This window comes from Salvelinus fontinalis, chromosome 22 (assembly GCF_029448725.1).
Source record: "Salvelinus fontinalis isolate EN_2023a chromosome 22, ASM2944872v1, whole genome shotgun sequence".
Classification (NCBI taxonomy): Eukaryota; Metazoa; Chordata; class Actinopteri; order Salmoniformes; family Salmonidae; genus Salvelinus; species Salvelinus fontinalis.
Window position 1 is genome coordinate 24,035,121 of NC_074686.1, and position 23,194 is coordinate 24,058,314.

A 23,194-nucleotide genomic window follows, 5' to 3' on the forward strand; every position below is an offset into this window, starting at 1 on the left:
TTGCTAGTTGAGATTTCTGCTCTTCGCTCTGTCAGTTTAGCCTACATTTCACTGATCTTAGTAGCAGAAAGCATTTTTTTCTTTTGTCTTTCAAGGCAGCTGTCAATGATCACCTTAGGCTGCGTTTCATTTAATATTTTTATGGCGGTTTGATCGCGGGGGAGGCACTAGTAATGTCTGCAGTTTTCGGTTTGGCTATTTGTTTCAACTGTATTAGTCTATAAATAAATCTCTTTGCCAAAATGTGTCTTCTCTCCCATGTCTTATTTGACTAGTTCTGAAATGTTTGCTTGCCTACATTTTACTCCCTCTGTTTAATATAACACACAAACATGAATTATTCATTTTGGTTGCCTATCCTGACGTGAAGTTTGTTCTATAGAAATTATTTTACTCTAGAATTTCAGAATCATCTGTCAGTTGTTTAGGCCGTGAGCCGATTGCTTTGAATTTGATGTCGCCATTTGAACTCGGCCTTGTAAACCTACTAGCCTAACAGGCAGCTGTTTTATGCAGCTTCATCTGAAGTAAATTGAATTGACCAAAACTATCAAATTACTCCTGTCTAGACTAAAAACACCAACAGAGAGCAGGATGTAGGCCACAGAGGATCATTAGCTTCTTTAAAAAAGGCTATAGATTGTATGAAAATCACAAGGCCAGGGAATAATCTAGTCGGGTAGTGTGCAATTTGGGCAGTGTTTCAAATGGCTGACTTGTTGATTTGCGGCTGTCAGTGAAAGCATCTTAAATAAGCCTATCACAATATTTCACAATACAATCGCTAGAAAAACAAAGAGACCAAGAAAACTCAAACCTGTCTCTTTTTCTTTAGGCTATCAAAATCCTCAACTCCCAATAGGCTACTGTTCGCTCAATAGCTTATTTTATTGGCACTTATTCTCAACTGGCCTACCTGGTTATATAAAGGTGAAATAAAAAAAATATCCCCGGTGAGTGCACCTATTCACGGTGTTCATTGGGTGAGGCCCTCCTCCTGGATTTTTTTGGGTGACAATTTCCTCCAGGCTAGATGGACGTCATACCCAACAGTATGTGTCTCCCCTTTTCATAGGCCTCGATTAGATTGACTGCATTCTAGACAAGGCCGTTTCTCTATTGATCCCAGTTTGCCGGTGTCAGCAGAGCAGCCCACCCTGTCATTTGTTTTGGTGTTATAGATTCTGCTGGATTCACAGCTAAGCGGCGCCAACTCATTTTGGGCCGTTACTAGCCCCTACATATGTCACATACCTTTATTGTGTCTGACTGCATAACTGTTATACCAACAGGTTTTATTCATTCATGGAATACATGTGGGCCACAGCAACCTCGTTTAGCTGCCTGCTTTTTAGTGGGTGGGGGGGTTATCACCTAGCACATAGAGAGCCTCATCACAATAGGCATAAAATACACTAGTCTACATGTTTTTTAGCCCGGAGAAAAGTCTCATTTTTCACTGCCTTAGATTTAATTATCTAATTAAAGTTAATCAGCCTTGATCAATACTGTGGACAGAGGATCATAAGACACTGTACTTGGTTGCTATGGTGACCGAGGATGTGCAGTTATGTGTGAGGAGACATACCCACACAGGTGGAAGTGTGTGTAATCCCACCTGTGAAATAGGCCAGTGTTTTTACCTCTTCTGTTACAACTGTAGTCCATAGTCTAAGCCCTCTGAAGTTACCTTTTTCTTTTTTTAAATGCTATTAACAAATTAGGTTTCTCTGGGGTTCATTTAAAAACAAGTCTGAGTCAGTGAACCAACGAGGAATATTTTGTTTGCTCATTTAGTTAATAGCCAGCAGTTGTGTGGATCTGAGTGTGTTAGGGAGAGTTGAGAACAGTGTGCGTGTGCAGCAGGATGGAGCGAAAGGAGGACCAAGACGGGAGAGAGAATAGTGCTTATGCTTTGCCTTTTTTCTTTTTTATCACGCTGACTAGTGGGCTGGAAAAACAATTAGAAAGTAAACAGATGAATGTTTATGGGCTCGTAAATTAGGTTCCACCCCATCTCTGCACCAATGTGTTTGTATGTACAATCTCCTGGGCTTGAAGTCCAAAGTCTACTCTTCCCTCTCTGCTTTTCTCTGCATAATAACTGTTGTATGCATCCGAAATGGCACCCTATTCTCTAGTGCACTACTTTGGATGAGAGCCGCTGTGTATAGTGCACTATGCAGGGACAATAGTATTCCATTTAAGACACAGGGAAAAAACTGAGTCATGTTATGTGTTGTAGAATCAGGAGGACCCTGAATGTGTAGGGAGGCCCTCTGTGTTAATAATGCAGTGGCCTCTCCTCTCTTACCAGAACTGGTGTGTATATACTACCCTATCATATGGCTAATAACACAAAAGTCAGCTTCGATAACAGAGACGAATCTCTGTTTTATTGATGCATCCATCTCTCTCTCTCTCCAGCATCAAGTTACTGGCAGTCCAAGACCTGGTAGATCGGGAAGCCCTTGACAAGGTACGGTGTAGCAATCCCTTTCTTCACCTACTAGAACAAATCACTTATTGATTTGGGGAGCAAAGTTCTGTGTACCGATTTAGTCCACCAGTACAGAATCTTTATGTTCGTGATAATTATGAGATGCTCTTGTCATTAAAAACATGTAGAGAACCTCCATTGTTCTCTCTCTCTCGCTTACCCACTTAACCTTCTGTTCTTTCTCAACTATGCACAATTCTTTCTCGCTCTCTTTCTTCCCCTCTATCTCCTCTCTCTCTCTCTCTGCCTCTCTCTCTCTCTCTCTCTCTCTCTCTCTCTCTCTCTGCCTCTCTCTCTCTCTCTCTCTCTCTCTCTCTGCCTCTCTCTCTCTCTCTCTCTCTCTGCCCCCCCTCTCTCTCTCTCTCTGCCCCCCTCTCTCTCTCTCTCTCTCTCTCTGCCCCTCTCGCTCTCGCTCTCTCTCTCTCTCTCTGCCCCTCTCGCTCTCTCTCTCTCTCGCTCTCTCTGCCCCCTCTCGCTCTCTCTCTCTCTCTGGCTCCCTCGGTGTAAACTATATTCTATTTCCAGGCTTATATTCAGAGTGAACTTGTGAGGCCAGTCTCCTGTGCTTCCACCGCTATAAATAAGTCGGTGGTTGCTACGTGTAGAGAGAGGGAAAGGGTGTCTTCTTTATGAGAGTGAGGAGATAGGGGACACTGCCCTGGAAGAATAACCTGCTTCTCTATTACTGAATGTTATGTAATGTCCTCAACCCATTAGGGGTTCTATATGTATGTCTGCGCTCTACTTTGGTCATGAGGTTAGGATAATGTAGCTGTGGACAGAGTCAGAGAATGTCCTCTCTAAGGACTGCCTGATGTACGATAATGAAGCAATATGAGACTGTCTGGTGAACATGCACTCAATTAGTTAAATAGATATATAGATGTCAGATCTAGTCTGAAGATCATTTGTGTGTTCACAAGTATACAATGCGTTTCAGAAAGTATTCAGACCCCTTGACTTTTTCCACATTTATTCATGTAATGTTAACATAACATCAATCGACACACAATGTTATTCTAAAATTGATTAAATGTATTTTTTTCCGTCATCAATCTATACACAATACCCCATAATGACAAAGCAAAAACGTTTTTTTAAACAATTTTGCTAATTTATAAAAAATAGAAACCTGAAATATTACATTAACATAAGTATTCAGACCCTTTACTCAGTACTATGTTGAAGCACATTTGGCAGTGATTACAGCCTTGAGTTTTCTTTGGTATTTAATTGAAACTTTTTAAAATTTAACCTTTATTTAACTAGGCAAGTCAGTCAAGAACAAATTCTTATTTACAATGACGGCCTGCCCCGGCCAAACCCGGACGACGCTGGGCCAATTGTGCGCCGCCCTATGGGACTCCTAATCACGGCCGGTTGTGATACAGCCTGGATTCGAAACAGACGCAGTGCCTCAGATTGCTGCGCCACTCGAGTATGACGCTACAAGCTTGGCACATCTGTATTTGAGGAGTTTCTCCCATTATTCTCTGCAGATCCTCTTAAGCTCTATCAGGTTGGATGTGAAGAGTTGCTGCACTGCTATTTTCAGGTCTCCCCAGAGATGTTCAAGTCCGGGCTCTGGCTGGGCCACTCAAGGACATTCAGAGACTTGTCCCGAAGCCACTCCTGCGATGTCTTGGCTGTGTGCTTAGACTCTGTGTCCTGTTGGACGGTAAAACCTTTGCCCCAGTCTTAGGTCCTGAGGACTCTGGAGCAGGTTTTCATCAAGGATCTTGCTGTACTTTGCTCTGTTCATCTTTGCCTTGATCCTGACTAGTCTCCCAGTCCCAGCCGAAAAACATTCCCACAGCATAATGCTATAGCACATATCCAAGATAGAACAAAGCCATGAGGTTGACGGAATTGTCTGTAGAGCTCCGGGACAGGATTGTGTCGAGGCACAGATCTGGGGAAGGGTACCAAAATATCTCTGCAGCATTGAAGGGCCCCAAGACCACAGTGGCCTCCATCATTCTTAAATGGAAGAAGTGCTGCCGAAATGGTTCCCCAGACCTGTGCCTCGACACAATCCTGTCTTGGAGCTCTACGGACAGTTCCTTCCATCTCATGGCTTGGTTTTTGCTCTGACATGCATTGTCAACGTGGGACCTTATCTAGAGAGGTGTGCCTTTCCAAATCATGTCCAATCAATTGAATTTCCCACGGGTGGACTCCAATCAAGTTGTAGAAACATTTAACAATGATTAATGGAAACGGATGCACCTGAATTTCGAGTCTCATAGGAAATGGTCTTATTGCATTTACAAAAATGTCTAAAAACCTGTTTTCACTTTGTCGTTTGGGGTATTCTATGTAGATTGCTGGGGATTTTGTGTTATTTAAGCAATTTTAGAATAAGGCTGTAACAAAATGTGGAAAAAGTCCAGGGGTCTGAATATTTTCAGAAGACACTATATGTTGGCATTGGAGATTATTATGAACCGTGTCTAGGTCCTAAGCCAGTGTCTGTAAATTATATTTAAGTAATAAGGCCCGAGGGGGTTTGGTATATGGCCAATATACCACAGCTACGGGCAGTTCTTAGGCACGACACAAAGCCATATACGACAAACCCCCGAGGTGCCTTATTGCTATTATAAACTGTTCACCAAAATAATTAGACCAGTAAAAAAACATGTTTTGATATACCAAAATTGGCTGTCAGCCAATCAGCATTCACGGCTCGAACCACCCAGTTTATAATGTTTATATCAGTGCTGGAGCAGACTTTTAGTAACAGCTGTAGGAGTTGTTTGGGATGAGAGAGATGAGCCGCCCGTCTGTCAGTCTGTCTGGTACAGTATGTGATGTGAATGTGAGGCGCTCCCGGGGAGAGAACTAGGTCGACAGAGCAGAGCTGCTGTCTCTCAGAGAGCGAGAGAGAGTTATAGAGTGAAAGCTCCTCTCTGAAGAGGAAAGGAGAGAGAGAATGGAGGTGAGAGGAAGATATTATTTGCTAAGGCAGAGAAGAGAGCTGGATTGGAGGATGCTTTATAAAGAGAAATGATCCATCTCGTTCTTTCTCTTTCCTCATCTTCTACAGATAAAATATTCCCTCCCTCTATCGCTGTAGTACAGGCAGCCAGTGAGTCACGAAGTGTGAGTGTGAAATCAGAACCATTATGTCCAAACCCACAAGCTCCTCAAGCTCCCAGAAATGGTCTCAATCACGACTCCAACATCACACCGGTCTTCCTTGTCTTTCCCCTCCATTCCTCAACTCCCTGTAGAGATTTCACTTCCCACTGGAATTTCACGACTTGGAATATTCCGTAAAATTCAAAAACTGAAATGACCTTTTCTGGTTTCATAACTTGCAGTGGAGAGTTCCCCCCATGATAATACAACACAATATATAACTGTAAATACAGGCCTACATGGGAGTAACATTAAAATGTCAAAATACATACACTGAGTGTACAAACATTAACGGAACCTAATCTTTCAATAACAGACTGATCAGGTGAATCCAGGTGAAAGCTATGATCCCATATTGATATCACCTGTTAAATCCACTTCAATGTAGAGGAAGGGGAGGAGACAGGTTAAAGAAGGAGTTTTAAGCCTTGAGACAATAGAGACATGGATGCTGTATGTGTGCCATTCAGAGGGTGAATGGGAAAGACAACAGATTTAAGTGCCTTTTGAATGGGGTATGGTAGTAGGTGCCAGGCGCACTGATTTGTGTCAAGAACATTGACCGATAAAGATTTGAAAATGAGATGGGGAGATGAATGAGAGGGATAAAGTGAGTGGTGGAACGGGGGATTGAACTGGCCTCCAGGACAACATGTGCTTCAGGGACGGCAACACTACCACTAGACCAGCCCCCCATAATGTTTACCTTTAATCTCTATATGGTCAACACATCTAAGGTCTACATCTGTGATGCTGCATCATGCACCACACACTGACTAAACCAACAGTTTGAGTTGCTATGTTTACTAACAGTTGACATTTTTCACTGTTTAGTCACTCTAAGCACGTGAAGCAGTATTAGTCACTTTTTCCCCCTGTTTTGTAGCTAAGAAACCTTCTGTGGTTTGGTGAATCACTGAGCGATGAGGAGTCTTTTCTCCCAAAATATCAGTCTTTGTCTTATTCTAGTTGTTTACCAGCCTTCGCTAGTTTGAAGTTCAAACCCCTTGACTTTGCCCACCTGAGTGACATTAGGGCTGATTCTGACTGACAGTAGGGACTTTCACTCACACACACATTTTCTTATGTTATCCATAACCCTGGGTTAAACCTGACCCAGAGGTAGCTTAAACAACATGCAGGAGTAGAGTAACATGGTGGGGTAGCCATCATCAGGAGTAGAGTAACATGGTGGGGTAGCCATCATCAGGAGTAGAGTAACATGGTGGGGTAGCCATCATCAGGAGTAGAGTAACATGGTGGGGTAGCCATCATCAGGAGTAGAGTAACATGCTGGGGTAGCCATCATCAGGAGTAGAGTAACATGCTGGGGTAGCCATCATCAGGAGTAGAGTAACATGGTGGGGTAGCCATCATCTAGCAAGTTGGTTACATCACAACACACACCCACACTATTTACCATTTCACTCTCACACACACTAATATACACCCACAATTTCTCTCTTCCCGTTTCACACTCCTACACAATTCCTTTGTATTATTTCCCTCATACCTATATTATCTACTATTACTTATATTATCTATTGACGCAACATGGTGGGCAATGGACATGTATATATTTGCCACAGCGATGATTCCTTATTTCCATTAAAACTTGTAATGATTGGAAATAAAGCTTTATTTCCTCTTACTCACTGCTGCTAAAACAAGCCTGCCTGGAAGTGTGTGTGTGTGTGTGTGTGTGTGTGTGTGTGTGTGTGTGTGTGTGTGTGTGTGTGTGTGTGTGTGTGTGTGTGTGTGTGTGTGTGTGTGTGTGTGTGTGTGTGTCAGCCAGCCATCTGGACTGTTATCCATACCAAGAGGATTCTGGCCACTGGAAATCTACGTCAGTAGCAGCATATCGGTTAGAAACAACAAATCGACAGGGTTTGGAAAATCTGAACTGTTATGCTTTGAATCCCAACCCTTCTGAGTGTGTGAATGTTGTCTACTCATGTTTCAGACGTTGCTGCAGAGTAGAGACTGAGGAACAATAACTGAGCTGGAGAAATGGACTGTCAGTCTGCCTGTGGTTGTAGGGAGTAACCTGTTATTGTTTTCCGAACCAATTATATTCACAATAAACACATTCAGGAGAGATTAAGAAATACTTCACAGCGCCTCACTATTTACTGCACTACACATCTGTGGTCTCCATGGTGACCCGAAATAATGTTATGGCCCCCATTCACAGTATTGATCATCACCGATCAACTTCAATTAGATAATTACATTTACGGAATTGAAAGATTTTACTCCATTTTTTCCCGGGATAAAACATTTAGTTTACTGTATATGGCTATCTCCATCTATGTGCTAGCTAGGTGATTACACACACACAGTACCAGTCAAAAGTTTGGACACACCTACTCATTCAAGGGTGTTTCTTAATTTTTTACTGTTTTCTACATTGTATAATAAAGTGAAGACATCAACTATGAAATAACATATGGAATCATGTAGAAACCAAAAAAGTTTTAAACAAATCTAAATATATTTTAAATTTGAGATTCTTCAAATAGCCACCCTTTGCCTTGATGACATCTTTGCACACTCTTGGCATTCTCTCAACAAGCTTCATGAGGTAGTCACCTGGAATGCATTTCAATTAACAGTTGTGCCTTAAAAGTTAATTTGTGAAATTTCTTTCCTTAATGCGTTAGAGCCAATCAGTTGTGTTGTGACAAGGTATGGGTGGTTTACAGAAGATAGCCCTATTTGGTAAAATACCAAGTCCATGTTATGGCAAGAAGCGATCAAATAAGCAAAGAGACGACAGTCCATCATTACTTTAAGACATGAAGGTCAGTCAATCCGGAACATTTCAAGAACTTCAAGTGCAGTTGCAAAAACCATCAAGTGCTATGATGAAACTGGCTCTCATGAGGACCGCCACAGGAAAGGAATACTCAGTTACCTCTGCTGCAGAGGATAAGTTCATTAGTTACTAGCCTCAGAAATCAGCAACTAACTGCACCTCAGATTGCAGCCCAATAAATGCTTCAGAGTTCCAAGTAAGACACATCTCAACATCAACTGTTCAGAGTGAATTGCTACAAAGATTACATTACTAAACGACACCAATAAGAAGAGACTTGCTTGTGCCAAGAAACATAAGCGATGGACATTATCCTGGTGAAAATCTGTCCTTTGGTCTGATGAGTCCAAATGTAAGATTTTTGGTTCCAACCGCCGTGCCTGTGAGACACAGAGTAGGTGAACGGATGATGGAGGAGGAGGTGTGATGGTGCTTTGCTGGTGACAATGTCAGTGATTTATTTAGAATTTAAGGCACACTTAACCAGCATGGCTACCAGAGCATTCTGCAGCGATACGCCATCCCATCTGGTTTGCGCTTAGTGGGACTATCATTTTGTTTTTCAACAAGACAATGACCTAACACACCTCCAGACTGTGTAAGGGCTATTTGACCAAGAAGCAGAGTGATGGTGCTGCATCAGATGACCTGGCCTCCACAATCACCTGACTTCAACTCAATTGAGATGGTTTGGGATGAGTTGGACCGCAAAGTGAAGGAAACAAGTGCTAAGCATATATGGGAACTCCTTCAAGACTGTTGGGAAAGCATTCCAGGTGACTACCTCATGAAGCTGGTTGAGAGAATGCCAAGAGTGTGCAAAGCTGTCAAGGCAAAGGGTGGCTACTTTGAAGAATCTAAAAGAAATATTAAAAATATATTTAACGTTTTTTTCTTTGGTTACTACATTATTCCATGTGTTATTTCATAGTTTTGATGTCTTAAATATGATTCCATAATGTAGAAAATAGTCAGAATAAAGAACCCCTGGAATGAGTAGGTGTCTCAACTTTTGACTGGTACTGGGTGTAAGAAATATCTGTAGCACGCGCGCACACACACACACACACACAGGTTTTGGGAGCTGTGCCAAGGCCGCCTCTATACCCACGTCTTGGTTCATCACTGGTTGAATTATGGCTGTGGGTTTGTTCAACCTAGGAATAGCTGCCTTCCATCCATCCTCATCTCTCTCCGCTTCTGCCGGATCCAGGCGTCATGACGATATTAAATTGTTTGTTTTCTACCGGCTGCCATTTTGAAATGTTATTAGCGTCCTTTATTATAGGCTGCTTGGCACTGTGTCAGCTTGAGTTGGTGCTTGACATTATTATAGGGCCTGCAGGAGAGAATGATTGGGTATTTATTGGTGATAGTCACTGGTAAAGGTAGCTTTCCCTTCCCCAGTCAGAGAGATGGTATTAGCAGACAGTATGAGGACACACCCCTTAGTAGGAGAAAGTGGTCAGACTGACAATAGGAGCAGTATGAGAGACAGGGGACTGACCTGATCAATGACAGTTGCTGATGTGTTTCTTTCTCTCTGAACAGGAAGACAGGGAAGTGAGTGGAAATGACAGCTGTGCTATAGGTTAATTCATGTCACTGTCTTCAACACGCTCCCTGAGCGGGGTGGGGGTGAGGTAAGAGGGAAGGGACCCTCTTCTTATGCACCCATAGGGAAGCTCTCCCTTTGGGACCTGGTAGCAGGTCAGTCAAGGAATGCAAGACAGACTGTCTCAAAACCAAGTTCTCTTCTCCATCACTGCCAACTTCTTCAGTGACCTTTCACATTACAACACTGCTGGTGTCTGTTGCACACTAAAAGACATTTGGTCACTTTTTTTCTCTTTACAAATCATATGGTACTATTTTAGGTCATTTCAAAAGGTATCATTTGACGAGTCATTTCACTTCATACCATAAACGGTGCTAATTTCAAGTTGTTCAATATCTGCTGTGGCTATTTTAAAAGCAGATTGTAGCGGATAAATAAACGCAGAGACAAAAATAGTGTGTTGACAGTAGTTGTGATCTACTACTGCTATGTCCAGTCAGCTGCTGTGTAACATGCCCCCTACATCCATTGCATTGCCCACTGCATAGAAATAGAATGACTGAATGACTACTACACTATTTCTATGGTCTTCTGTCCAGTCTGGTGTTGTGTAATAATACAAACCCCTCTATTGTGTTGTAGTTCTGTGTGGAACTGAACCAGGGCTCGTTGGACAGCGTGAGGAAGTGGAGAGGACCACGGGGGGTCTGGAAGAGTACCGTCTCTGAGAAACCCACAGGACTGTCCAACAAGGTAAGGATACTGATGACCTCACTGCACGAAAAACTATTTTCTTCTCTCTGTCTTTCTTGCTGCTCTCCCCCTCTCTCTCTCTTTCCGTCTCTCTCCCGCTCTGTTTCTTCCACCCCAGCCCCTCTTACAATCTCACGTCCCATCTGAAACAGACCACCCATCTCAATTAGTTCACACAGCCCAGAAGTAAACAGACATTATTACTGAAAAATGTGCTAACCCTTTACGCTCAAACATAACCTCTCTACTAAGGGTCTGTTAACAGTGACCAGATGTAGCACAATAGATCCCTTGATCGAAGGCTTGCTGTAGTGGTCAAAGGTCAGATGGTCTAGTACAGTATGATTTAAAGCTGGTTGATTTATGGGACCCTTAGAGAGGTGCTTTCTGTTCCCATAATGTCTGTCCAACACCATAAAGAATCTCTGAGGGCACACACACTCTGTCTTCCCAAACACCACAGGGACTAGAAAGCAGTGTTTAATCTCCGAGGAAGCCAGTCTTGAAATTGACCCTTGAAGTAAACTTGAGCTTTATTCTGTGTCTCTGTGCCTGATGGCTCCTGTCAAGTAAGATGGATAGTACAGATAATGTGGAGGGGGTTCAGTCAACCATCCCTCCTAGTCCTCCCCTCTGACCTCAAGTACTGTCAGCCTCCCAGCCCTGTCCTCCCCTCTGACCTCTAGTACTGTCAGCCTCCCAGCCCTGTCCTCCCCTCTGACCTCAAGTACTGTCAGCCTCCCAGCCCTGTCCTCCCCTCTGACCTCTAGTGCTGTCAGCCTCCCAGCCCTGTCCTCCCCTCTGACCTCTAGTGCTGTCAGCCTCCCAGCCCTGTCCTCCCCTCTGACCTCAAGTACTGTCAGCCTCCCAGCCCTGTCCTCCCTCTGACCTCAAGTACTGTCAGCCTCCCAGCCCTGTCCTCAAGTATTGTCAGCCTCCCAGCCCTGCCCTCCCCTCTGACCTCAAGTACTGTCAGCCTCCCAGCCCTGTCCTCCCCTCTGACCTCTAGTCCTGTCAGCCTCCCAGCCCTGTCCTCCCCTCTGACCTCAAGTACTGTCAGCCTCCCAGCCCTGTCCTCCCCTCTGACCTCTAGTGCTGTCAGCATGAAATCCCTCCCTCTCATAGTCCTGCCACTGTCAGCCTTCCAGCCTCCCTCTCCTAGTCCTGCCACTGTCAGCCTTCCTGCCACTGTCAGCCTTCTAGCCCTCCCAGCCTCCCTTTCCTAGTCTTGCCACTGTCAGCCTCCCTGCCACTGTCAGCCTCCCTGCCACTGTCAGCCTCCCTGCCACTGTCAGCCTCCCTGCCACTGTCAGCCTCCCTGCCACTGTCAGCCTCCCTGCCACTGTCAGCCTCCCTGCCACTGTCAGCCTCCCTGCCACTGTCAGCCTCCCTGCCACTGTCAGCCTCCCTGCCACTGTCAGCCTCCCTGCCACTGTCAGCCTCCCTGCCACTGTCAGCCTCCCTTTCCTAGTCTTGCCACTGTCAGCCTCCCTGCCACTGTCAGCCTCCCTGCCACTGTCAGCCTCCCTGCCACTGTCAGCCTCCCTGCCACTGTCAGCCTCCCTGCCACTGTCAGCCTCCCTGCCACTGTCAGCCTCCCTGCCACTGTCAGCCTCCCTGCCACTGTCAGCCTCCCTGCCACTGTCAGCCTCCCTGCCACTGTCAGCCTCCCTGCCACTGTCAGCCTCCCTGCCACTGTCAGCCTCCCTGCCACTGTCAGCCTCCCTGCCACTGTCAGCCTCCCTGCCACTGTCAGCCTCCCTGCCACTGTCAGCCTCCCTGCCACTGTCAGCCTCCCTGCCACTGTCAGCCTCCCTGCCACTGTCAGCCTCCCTGCCACTGTCAGCCTCCCTGCCACTGTCAGCCTCCCTGCCACTGTCAGCCTCCCTGCCACTGTCAGCCTCCCTGCCACTGTCAGCCTCCCTGCCACTGTCAGCCTCCCTGCCACTGTCAGCCTCCCTGCCACTGTCAGCCTCCCTGCCACTGTCAGCCTCCCTGCCACTGTCAGCCTCCCTGCCACTGTCAGCCTCCCTGCCACTGTCAGCCTCCCTGCCACTGTCAGCCTCCCTGCCACTGTCAGCCTCCCTGCCACTGTCAGCCTCCCTGCCACTGTCAGCCTCCCTGCCACTGTCAGCCTCCCTGCCACTGTCAGCCTCCCTGCCACTGTCAGCCTCCCTGCCACTGTCAGCCTCCCTGCCACTGTCAGCCTCCCTGCCACTGTCAGCCTCCCTGCCACTGTCAGCCTCCCTGCCACTGTCAGCCTCCCTGCCACTGTCAGCCTCCCTCTCCTAGTCCTGCCACTGTCAAGCCTCTCTCTCCTAGTCCTGCCACTGTCAAGCCTCTCTCTCCTAGTCCTGCCACTGTCAAGCCTCTCTCTCCTAGTCCTGCCACTGTCAAGCCTCTCTCTCCTAGTCCTGCCACTGTCAAGCCTCTCTCTCCTAGTCCTGCCACTGTCAAGCCTCTCTCTCCTAGTCCTGCCACTGTCAAGCCTCTCTCTCCTAGTCCTGCCACTGTCAAGCCTCTCTCTCCTAGTCCTGCCACTGTCAGCGTCTGCAGTTTGTCAAGGAGCCGTATTGTGAAGATGCTCTGGAATGGAGCTATAACTCTTCTGCTGCTGCTCTGACCTGTTCACTATAGAGCAGGATCTCCGTGTACGATTCGATTAGTTTTTATAATGGCTTTTGGGGGGGTGTGTGTGTGTACAATTTGATTCGGGTTTTTTGTGCAAGTGTTTGTCTGCTTTCTGCACACGGTTTAGAAAGCTCCATTGAATTAGCAGCAGGAGGATGTAGCCAGTGGGTATCATATCTGTCTGAGGCTCTGCTGCATTGGCCTTGTTCTCTGGCCTTAATTATCTATGACACATGTCTGTCTGTGTCTGTCTGTCTCTCTGTCTGTGATGCTGACCGTGTCTCACCCTCCTGTTAATCCCCCCCCCCCCCCCCCATTACCCCAGCACATGATCCCCTCCTGCCCCAGGGGCAGACCCACCAGAACTCAGAGAGGCTTATACTTCCCTAGGTGAGATCTCATTTAACTAACAGAGGAGAACTGAAGATACAGCCATGCCTTCATCTACAGTATACAGGTCAGACATCCCCAGGCTCTCTATATTTAGAGAGGGCAGATCAGGAAACACTTAGCCCCCCCCCTTCTCCCTAGTGATATAGAGACTGAGCTCAGGCTTTGGGAGTTGACTCCAATTCTGGTTCAAGGGTTTTCTGGAAGTTTGACTAGTCTCCTTTCTTCACTGCTGTCTGTCTGTTGTCCTCTCTCCCATCAGGGAGTCAGTTATTCTGGGTTCCTGTGGGACAGCTCTTCTGGGATTGACCTGAAAGATGCTTCCGTCCTGGAGAGTCCTGTTGTCAACGGCAATGGGAAACACGCCCGGCCGTATCTTGCCCACTTTTATGTAAGTCAACAGGGAGTGTGTGTGTTTTGTGGGATCTCCCTATGCTGAAATGATGATCATAAAATGACTGTAACAGAACGCATTACTCATTTTATTGCCCCTATCAATACCATTATAACCATATAATGTCCTGCCGGAGAGACTAAAATAATGTTAATGGTTAATATGTGACTAGATTGGATCGTCTGAGCTGACGATGGTCAATGTCCACATGAGAGCTCCGGCTGTGTCTGGGGCTGAGGAGTCCAACGTTAGGAACCACCACTCTGAGGAAGTCAAGGCCCACAGACTGACCTCTAGTATCCAGAAGGCACTGAAAGGTCAGTAGCTAAAGGTCACCCTATTCTGTCTTTTCAAAACATATGTCTTCTTTCTCTTCCATTATTCTTACCCTCTTTCTCTTCCTCAGTGGGTTATTGCATTCGGTTATTTGACGTCGCTACATGGCTAATGTCCATCTGTGGTTTCTGTGTGACAGTTCAGAAGGGCCTGGTGGTGTTGGGGGACTTTGGCCTTTCCCCCCAGAGCAGTGAGCTAGACCAGCTGAGGAAGGAGCGGCTGAGCCCCCTGGTGCCCCCCAACATGTTCACCAACATCAGCACCCGCTTCCCCCAGGGCTCCCTCTGTCTGGACAACATCTGGGTCAGCAAGTCACTGAAGAAGATCTACGCAGGTACGTCTGTCTGTCTACAGATGTAACTGTGCGTGTCAGAATATGTAGCATTCATACCATTCTAGTTATGCCCACTGCAATAAGATACCAATCTAACCATTGGCACATGAATGCTCGATTTGCATGTCTGTTACTGTGATGAGCTTGGCAATGGAGTGATTTGAGTGCCACCAGGAATTTTATCTGAATGTTTCACCTCTGACCTGAATGTATCTCCATGTATGTGCTGCCCCCTGCAGGTCACTGCGTGGTGGTGCGGGAGGGCCTGACCAACCCCTGGATACCTGACAACTGGTCATGGGGCGGGGTGGCGTCCGACCATTGTCCTGTCATGGCCGAGTTCTTTGTGGACGTGGCGCTGAAGGAGCTGAGAAACAGAGTTGCCGTGGTAGAGAGAGGAGAAAGTATGTCGAAACACGAACGGTGACGACCACTCGCGGTCACCACGGACATACAGATGTGGCGGGAGATTGTGACATCATGACATGTCAAATTGACCTGACTGTGCTCTGGACTGGATCCTGCTTTGGTCTGGTTTTGCAGTGGATCAACGGGTGGATTTACCTGACGAATGTGAATTGAAGCACCGAGATTGCCTTTTTAGTTTCCTTTATCAATGTACAGTCGAGGCTACCATGACATTGATTTGGAGTAAATCATTTAAGCGGTGTGTGTGTATATATGTATGTTATAGACAGACATGAGTGTGCCAAAAACATTTTTAATATGTATATGAAATAAAAGGAAATGAATAGACATTCCCTTTGTGTCCAGTCGACTGATCTTATATATGAGATCCAACCACCAGAGCCCTAGCTTGTTCAATACAATATGATACAAGCAAACACAACTAATGTGAATTTCACATGATTCTGTTGTACGTGTGCCTGTGACCTACCTAAAGTGGCTGTAGCTTATAGCTTGCACACTGCTGCACAGTAATACTGGTACATTTAAGTCATAGTGAAATGGGAGGTTGGAGCTTAGCTGTTGAAGCCATTTAAAGCTGTTCTATGAAATTGTGTAAGTGGGCACTGTGTGTGTGTGTGTGTGTGTGTGTGTGTGTGTGTGTGTGTGTGTTTGGAAGTGAGGAAACAAGGAAAATTGGCATGGAGCCCAGCAACCAATTACTAGCTCCTTTCAACACAGTCTGACCAGATGAAGATAGCATACAGTATGTGTATGCATACACACACAAACAACTCTGAACTACTGTATACAGTGCCTTCAGAATGTATTCACACCACTTGACGTTTTCTACATTTGCTGTGGTAGAGAGAGGAGAAAGTATGTGGATTAAAATAGATTTAAATGTCATTTCTTGTCAATTACACAACATACTGTTTTCTTTTTAAATGAAAAATAAAACCCTAATCTTATTAGGGTTTTATTTATTAGGGGGGTTGAACACGAGTCAATACATGTTAATCACCTTTGGCAGCGATTACAGCTGTGAGTCTTTCTGGGTAAGTACCTCACAAAATGTTTACAGATGCACCATTGACAGCATCCTGTCAGGCTATATCACTTCCTGGTACGGCAACTGCACCGCCCGCAAACGCAGGGCTCTCCAGAGGGTGGTGCGGTCTGCACAACGCATCACCAGGTGAACTGCCTGCCCTCCAGGACACCCACAGCACCTGATGTCGCAGGAAGGCCAAAAAGATAATCAAGGACATCAACCACCTGAGCCATGGGCTGTTCACCCCGCTATCATCCCAAAGGTGGACAGTACCAGTGCATCAAAGTGGAGACTGAAAAACAGCTATCTTAAATAGCCATCACTAGCTGGCCTCCACCCAGTACCCTGCCCTGAACTAGTCACTGTCAGTAGCTGGCTACCACCCGGTTACTCAACCCTGCACCTAAGATGCTGCCGCCCTATGTACGTATATAGACATGGAATCACTGGTCACTTTAATAATGTTTACATACTGTTTTACCAATTTCATTTAGTACCAGTCAAAAGTTTGGATACACCTACTCATTCAAGGGTTTTTCTTTATTTTTTACTATTTTCTACATTGTAGAATAATAGTGAAGACATAAAAACTATGAAATAACACATGGAATCATATAGTAACTGAAGTGTTAAACAAATCAAAATATATGCTTTAGATTCTACAATGTAGCCACCCGTTGCCTTGATGACAGCTTTGCATACTCTCGGCATTCTCTCAACCAGCTTCACCTGGAACGCTTTTCCAACAATCTTGAAGGAGTTCCCACATATGCTCAGCACTTGGCTGCTTTTCCTTCAGTCTGCGGTCCAACTCCTCCCAAACCATCTCATTTGGGTTGAGGTCGGGTGATTGTGGAGGCCAGGTCATCTGACGCAGCACACCATCACTCTCCTTCTTGGTCAAATAGCCCTTACACAGCCTGGAGGTGTGTTGGGTCATTGTCCTGTTGAAAAACATATGATAGTCCTACTAAGCGCAAACCAGATGGGATGGCGTGTCGCTGCAGAATTCTGTGGTAGCCATGCTGGTTAAGTGTGCCTTAAATTCTAAATAAATCACTGACATTGTCACCAGCAAAGCATCATCACACCTCCTCCTCCATCATCCGTTCACCTACTCTGTGTCTCATAGACACGGCGGTTGGAACCAAAAATCTTACACTTGGACTCATCAGACAAAAGGACAGATTTCCACCAGGATAATGTCCATCGCTTATGTTTCTTGTCCCAAGCAAGTCTCTTCTTCTTATTGGTGTCATTTAGTAGTGGTTTCTTTGCAGCAATTCGAACATGAAGGCCTGATTCACACAGTCTCCTCTGAACAGTTGATGTTGAGATGTGTCTGTGACTTGAACTCTGTGAAGCATTTATTTGGGCTGCAATCTGAGGCTGGTAACTCTAATGAACTCATCCTCTACAGCAGAGGTAACTCTGTGTCTTCCTTTCCTGTGGCGGTCCTTGTGAGAGCCAGTTGAGACTGCACTTGAAGGAACTTTCAAAGTTGTTAATGTTTCCGGATTGACTGACCTTGATGTCTTAAAGTAATGATGGACTGTCATTTTTCTTTGCATATTTGAGCTGTTCTTGCCATAATATGGACTTGGTCTTTTACCAAATAAGGCTATCTTCTATATACCACCCCTACCTTGTCACAACACAACTGATTGGCTCAAATGCATTAAGAAGGAAAGAAATTCCACAAATTAACTTTTAACAAGGCACACCTGTTAATTGAAATGCATTCTAGGTGACTACCTCATGAAGCTGGTTGAGAGAATGCCAAGAGTGTGCAAAGCTGTCATCAAGGCAAAGGGTTGCTACTTGGAAGAATCTCAAATATAACATATCTTTGCTGTAAAAGATGCTGCAAGAAAGTGCTACGCTAAATGAAGCAATCCTCTTGAAAAATAACTACAGTTGAAGTTGGAAATTTACATACACTTATGTTTGAGTCATTAAAACTCATTTTTCAACCACTCCACAAATGTCCTGTTAACAAACTATAGTTTTGGCAAGTTGGTTAGGACATCTACTTTGTATATTACACAAGTGATTTTTTCAACAATTGTTTAGAGACAGATTATTTCACTTATAATTCACTGTATCACAATTCCAGTGCGTCTGAAGTTTACATACACTAAGTTGACTGTGCCTTTAAACAGCTTGGAAAATTCCAGAAAATTATGTCATGGCTTTAGAAGCTTCTGATAGGCTAATTGACATCATTTGAGTCAATTGGAGGTGTACCTGTGGATGTATTTCAAGGCCTACCTTCAAACTCAGTGCCTCTTTGCTTGACATCATGGGAAAATCAACAGAAGTCAGCCAAGACCTCAGAAAAAAAATTGTAGACCTCCACAGGTCTGGTTCATCCTTGGGAGCAATTTCCAAATGCCTGAAGGTACCACGTTCATCTGTACAAACAATAGTACGCAAGTATAAACACCATGGGACCACGCAGCCGTCATACAGCTCAGGAAGGAGACACGTTCTGTCTCCTAGAGATGAACATACTTTAGTGCGAAAAGTGCAAATCAATCCCAGAACAACAGCAAAGGACCTTGTGAAGATGCTGGAGGAAAAAGGTACAAAAGTATCTATATCCACAGTAAAATGAGTCCTATATCGACATAACCTGAAAGGCCGCTCAGCAAGGAAGAAGCCACTGCTCCAAAACCGGCATAAAAAAGCGAGACTATGGTTTGCAATTGCACATGGGGACAAATATTGTACTTTTTGGAGAAATGTCTTCTGGTTTGATGAAACAAAAATATAACTGTTTGGCGATAATGACCATCTTTATGTTTGGAGGAAAAAGGGGGAGGCTTGCAAGCCGAAGAAAACCATCCCAACCGTGAAGCACGGGGGTGGCAGCATCATGTTGTGGGGGTGCTTTGCTGCAGGAGGGTCTGGTGCACTTCACAAAATAGATGGAATAGCAAAGTTGTGGCAAAATGGCTTAAGGACAACAAAGTCAAGGTATTGGAGTGGCCATCACAAAGCCCTGACCTCAATCCTATAGAAAATGTGTGAGCAGAACTGAAAAATCGTGTGCGAACAAACCTGACTCAGTTACACCAGCTCTGTCAGAAGGAATGGGACAAAATTCACCCAACTTATTGTGGGAAGCTGGTGGAAGGCTACCTGAAACGTTTGACCCAAGTTAAACAATTTATAGGTAATGCTACCAAAAACGAATTGAATGTATGTAAACTTCTGACCCACTGGGAATGTGATGAAAGAAATAAAAGCTGAAATAAATAATTCTCTCTACTATTATTCTGACATTTCACATTCTTAAAATAAAGTGGTGATCCTAACCAACCTAAAACAGGGAATTTTTACTCGGATTAAATGTCAGGAATTGTGAAAAACTGAGTTTAAATGTATTTGGCTAAGGTGTCTGTAAGCTTCCCGACTTCAACTGTAACTAGGCCTGCTGTAATCGACGGGGGCAGTGCAGCGTAATTAGGTGCCGAAGAAAGTAAATGCAAAAACATTATTTAATTCAAACGATCTGTTAACAGGTCCACAGCAATTTGCAATTGTTTTTGTGTTTCAGAAACGGTCAGATACAGAAATGTCACTGGAAAAAAATACATTCTGCCAACATCTCCAAAGACATTTGATGAAGTGTAATAAATACCATTTAAAATAACACAAGCATATTGCTATTACGTTGTTATAACTAACTTCTTTCTAAACAGGGTTTCTCACAAACTCATGAGCAGACACTGAGACCCACACATACCCAAGGACAGAGGGCTGGCACAGACATTTCATAAACACTGATAAGATAGGAACATCTGCGCACACACCTAATCTCCTGTTTTAGCTGAACATTTGGTAACAAAGAACTTTTGCTGCAAGACTCAGAAGGATGACGCCCAGCTCATCAGGACCAATCTGAGAAGACAACAATCTGATCAGGACCAACCAGAAAACCAGATCTACCAGACTCAACCTACTTTCTGTGCTGTATAAAATGTCTATGTATTTCTGTTATCTGGGCTCTGTCTGCAGGTTCCTTACGAGCTGAATGAACGAGTCCATGCACGCTTGTATCAGATATTTTTACCTCTGAATAAAACTGCTTTTTATTATACGAATATCCACCCTGTCCAGAGTCTCTACTTCGTCTCAGTTCTCCAGTAAACTTGTGACATCAACAAATGTTCGCCTTTTATATTTCCTTTAGATATACTGGCTTGGTTTCATTGTGATACATCCAAGGTATACAGCAAATAATAGCGTTATTGTAACCATGGAAGGTGCATTAAGGGCGTTATTCAGACGGAGATAAAATGCTCGTTCACGCGCGCACAGTTTTATAGCAGATCTGCGTTATAACGGGAAACAGGTATGTATTGCGTGAGCCAAGTTTCTAAATCTCAATATTTTTGTGCGTTTGGAGTCTTTTCAGAAATAGCGCACGCAGATATTTAGTATAAAATGTTATAAATGAAGCCCCTGATGACTGGGTCTCTATACTCTGCCTCTGGTCACGTTCACATTACACTCTGCCTCTGGTCACGTTCACATTACACTCTGCCTCTGGTCACGTTCACATTACACTCTGCCTCTAGTCACGTTCACATTACACTCTGCCTCTGGTCACGTTCACAATACACTCTGCCTCTGGTCACGTTCACAATACACTCTGCCTCTGGTCACGTTCACATTACACTCTGCCTCTGGTCACGTTCACAATACACTCTGCCTCTAGTCACGTTCACATTACACTCTGCCTCTGGTCACGTTCACATTACACTCTGCCTCTGGTCACGTTCACATTACACTCTGCCTCTGGTCACGTTCACATTACACTCTGCCTCTGGTCACGTTCACATTACACTCTGCCTCTGGTCACGTTCACAATACACTCTGCCTCTGGTCACGTTCACAATACACTCTGCCTCTAGTCACGTTCACATTACACTCTGCCTCTGGTCACGTTCACATTACACTCTGCCTCTGGTCACGTTCACATTACACTCTGCCTTTGGTAACGTTCACATTACACTCTGCCTCTAGTCACGTTCACATTACACTCTGCCTTTGGTAACGTTCACATTACACTCTGCCTCTGGTCACGTTCACATTCAGAACGAAAAACAGGGTAATAACCTCATCCGAGGACAGTAACCTCCTTGAATTGTTATTGTTTTGCAACCAGACAGACAATGGTGACATTTAGCAGATCAAAGCTGCTCTGTAAAAGCCAGAAAGAGGGACTGTTTTTCATATAAGTGATCTTTTGAAACCCGCTGAGTTTGATTTGTTAACTTTTATTAATCTTGATCTGAGTGATAGGGATGGAATGTAGCCTCTTAGCGTGCCAGTAACCAGAGGTTAGAGAAGCGTGCCAGTAACCAGAGGTTTCGAATCCCATGTCTGACTGGCATTATAACACTTCAAAACACACATAAAAAAATACTGTAAACACAATACTGTAATACTGTAGTGTTTTTCTGGAATTTACTGTAGTATTCACTGTAGTCCTCAAAAACACTAGTATTTACTCCGGTATACTGTAGTATATTGTAGTATTTACAATAGTATTTACAATATTTACAGTTAACTATAGGGAAATTACTTTAGTAAAAGAAAACTGTAGCATATACTATAGTAACGAAAGTATTGTTTTTGCGGATTGTAGTATTCTGTATTATTTACTGTAGTGTTTTCAGCCAGGTCACCCTGGATACAAGTCAGAAACGACTTTCATCCATGTCTGAGGACGTTGGGAGATGACATGGAAACCTGCCACTAGGGGCAACAGTGAGCACTATTACCTTCAAGTAGGTTGCGGGCGGCAGCCGGGGATTCTTTAGCTAACCAGCCCGGACTTGTGTTTGAATGGATAATTCAGATCTTCTGCTCTTTTCTATAATCTGAAGGGAACACAATATATGATCCATACTTGGCATGTACGTTTTTCACTTATTGGTGGCTCAAATTGTGAGGGAATGGGCAGGGTATTTGCAAATTGAATACCGTAGTATTTACTATAGTTAAACAATTTGAGTGTTTTTGCAGACCTTATTGTACTATTTACTACAGTGTTTTTTTGCAGATAATACTGTAGTATTTACTATTGCATTTTACAATATATTACAACATTCTATAGTAAGTCCTACACATGATCAAGGGATACTATAGTGTGTAGTATAGTATTCTACAGTATACTACAGTTTACGATAGAATTTTATAGTAAGTAAAGTAAGTAAAGTTAAGTATCTTTTCATGTGGGCAGACATTGAAGAGTATTCTTTATCAGTCTCCTAAAAAGGTAGACCTGGCATTCCAACCATATGAGTAATGAGTAATGGTAAAAGACATTACTGTGCAGTCGTCTTCATCGACCTGGCCAAGGCTTTCGACTCTGTTAATCACCATATTCTTATCGGCAGACTCAGTAGCCTCGGTTTTTCTAATGACTGCCTTGCCTGGTTCACCAACTACTTTGCAGACAGAGTTCAGTGTGTCAAATCGGAGGGCATGTTGTCCGGTCCTCTGGCAGTCTCTATGGGGGTACCACAGGGTTCAATTCTCGGGCCGACTCTTTTCTCTGTATACGTCAATGATGTTGCTCTTGCTGCGGGCGATTCCCTGATCCACCTCTATGCAGACGACACCATTCTGTATACTTCCGGCCCTTCCTTGGACACTGTGCTATCTAACCTCCAAACGAGCTTCAATGCCATACAACACTCCTTCCGTGGCCTCCAACTGCTCTTAAACGCTAGTAAAACCAAATGCATGCTTTTCAACCGTTCGCTGCCTGCACCCGCACGCCCGACTAGCATCACCACCCTGGACGGTTCCGACCTAGAATATGTGGACATCTATAAGTACCTAGGTGTCTGGCTAG

General features: G+C 44.6%; 1 protein-coding gene across 2 annotated transcripts in view; it reads left to right on the plus strand.

Moving 5' to 3' along the window:
* LOC129820068 (endonuclease/exonuclease/phosphatase family domain-containing protein 1-like) overlaps positions 1 to 15,619 on the plus strand; it is a 29,383-nt gene extending 13,764 nt beyond the window's left edge. Inside the window, exons 2-7 of one of the 2 annotated variants that reach the window (XM_055876903.1) lie at positions 2,428 to 2,479; positions 10,663 to 10,773; positions 14,057 to 14,185; positions 14,361 to 14,505; positions 14,595 to 14,858; positions 15,098 to 15,619. In XM_055876903.1, the coding sequence (XP_055732878.1) occupies positions 2,428 to 2,479; positions 10,663 to 10,773; positions 14,057 to 14,185; positions 14,361 to 14,505; positions 14,595 to 14,858; positions 15,098 to 15,285 (889 nt within the window). In that variant the 3' untranslated portion in view covers positions 15,286 to 15,619. The remainder of the gene's footprint in view (positions 1 to 2,427; positions 2,480 to 10,662; positions 10,774 to 14,056; positions 14,186 to 14,360; positions 14,506 to 14,594; positions 14,859 to 15,097) is intronic. The other variant, XM_055876904.1, reaches the window with a different exon arrangement.
* Positions 15,620 to 23,194: the final 7,575 nt, after the last annotated feature.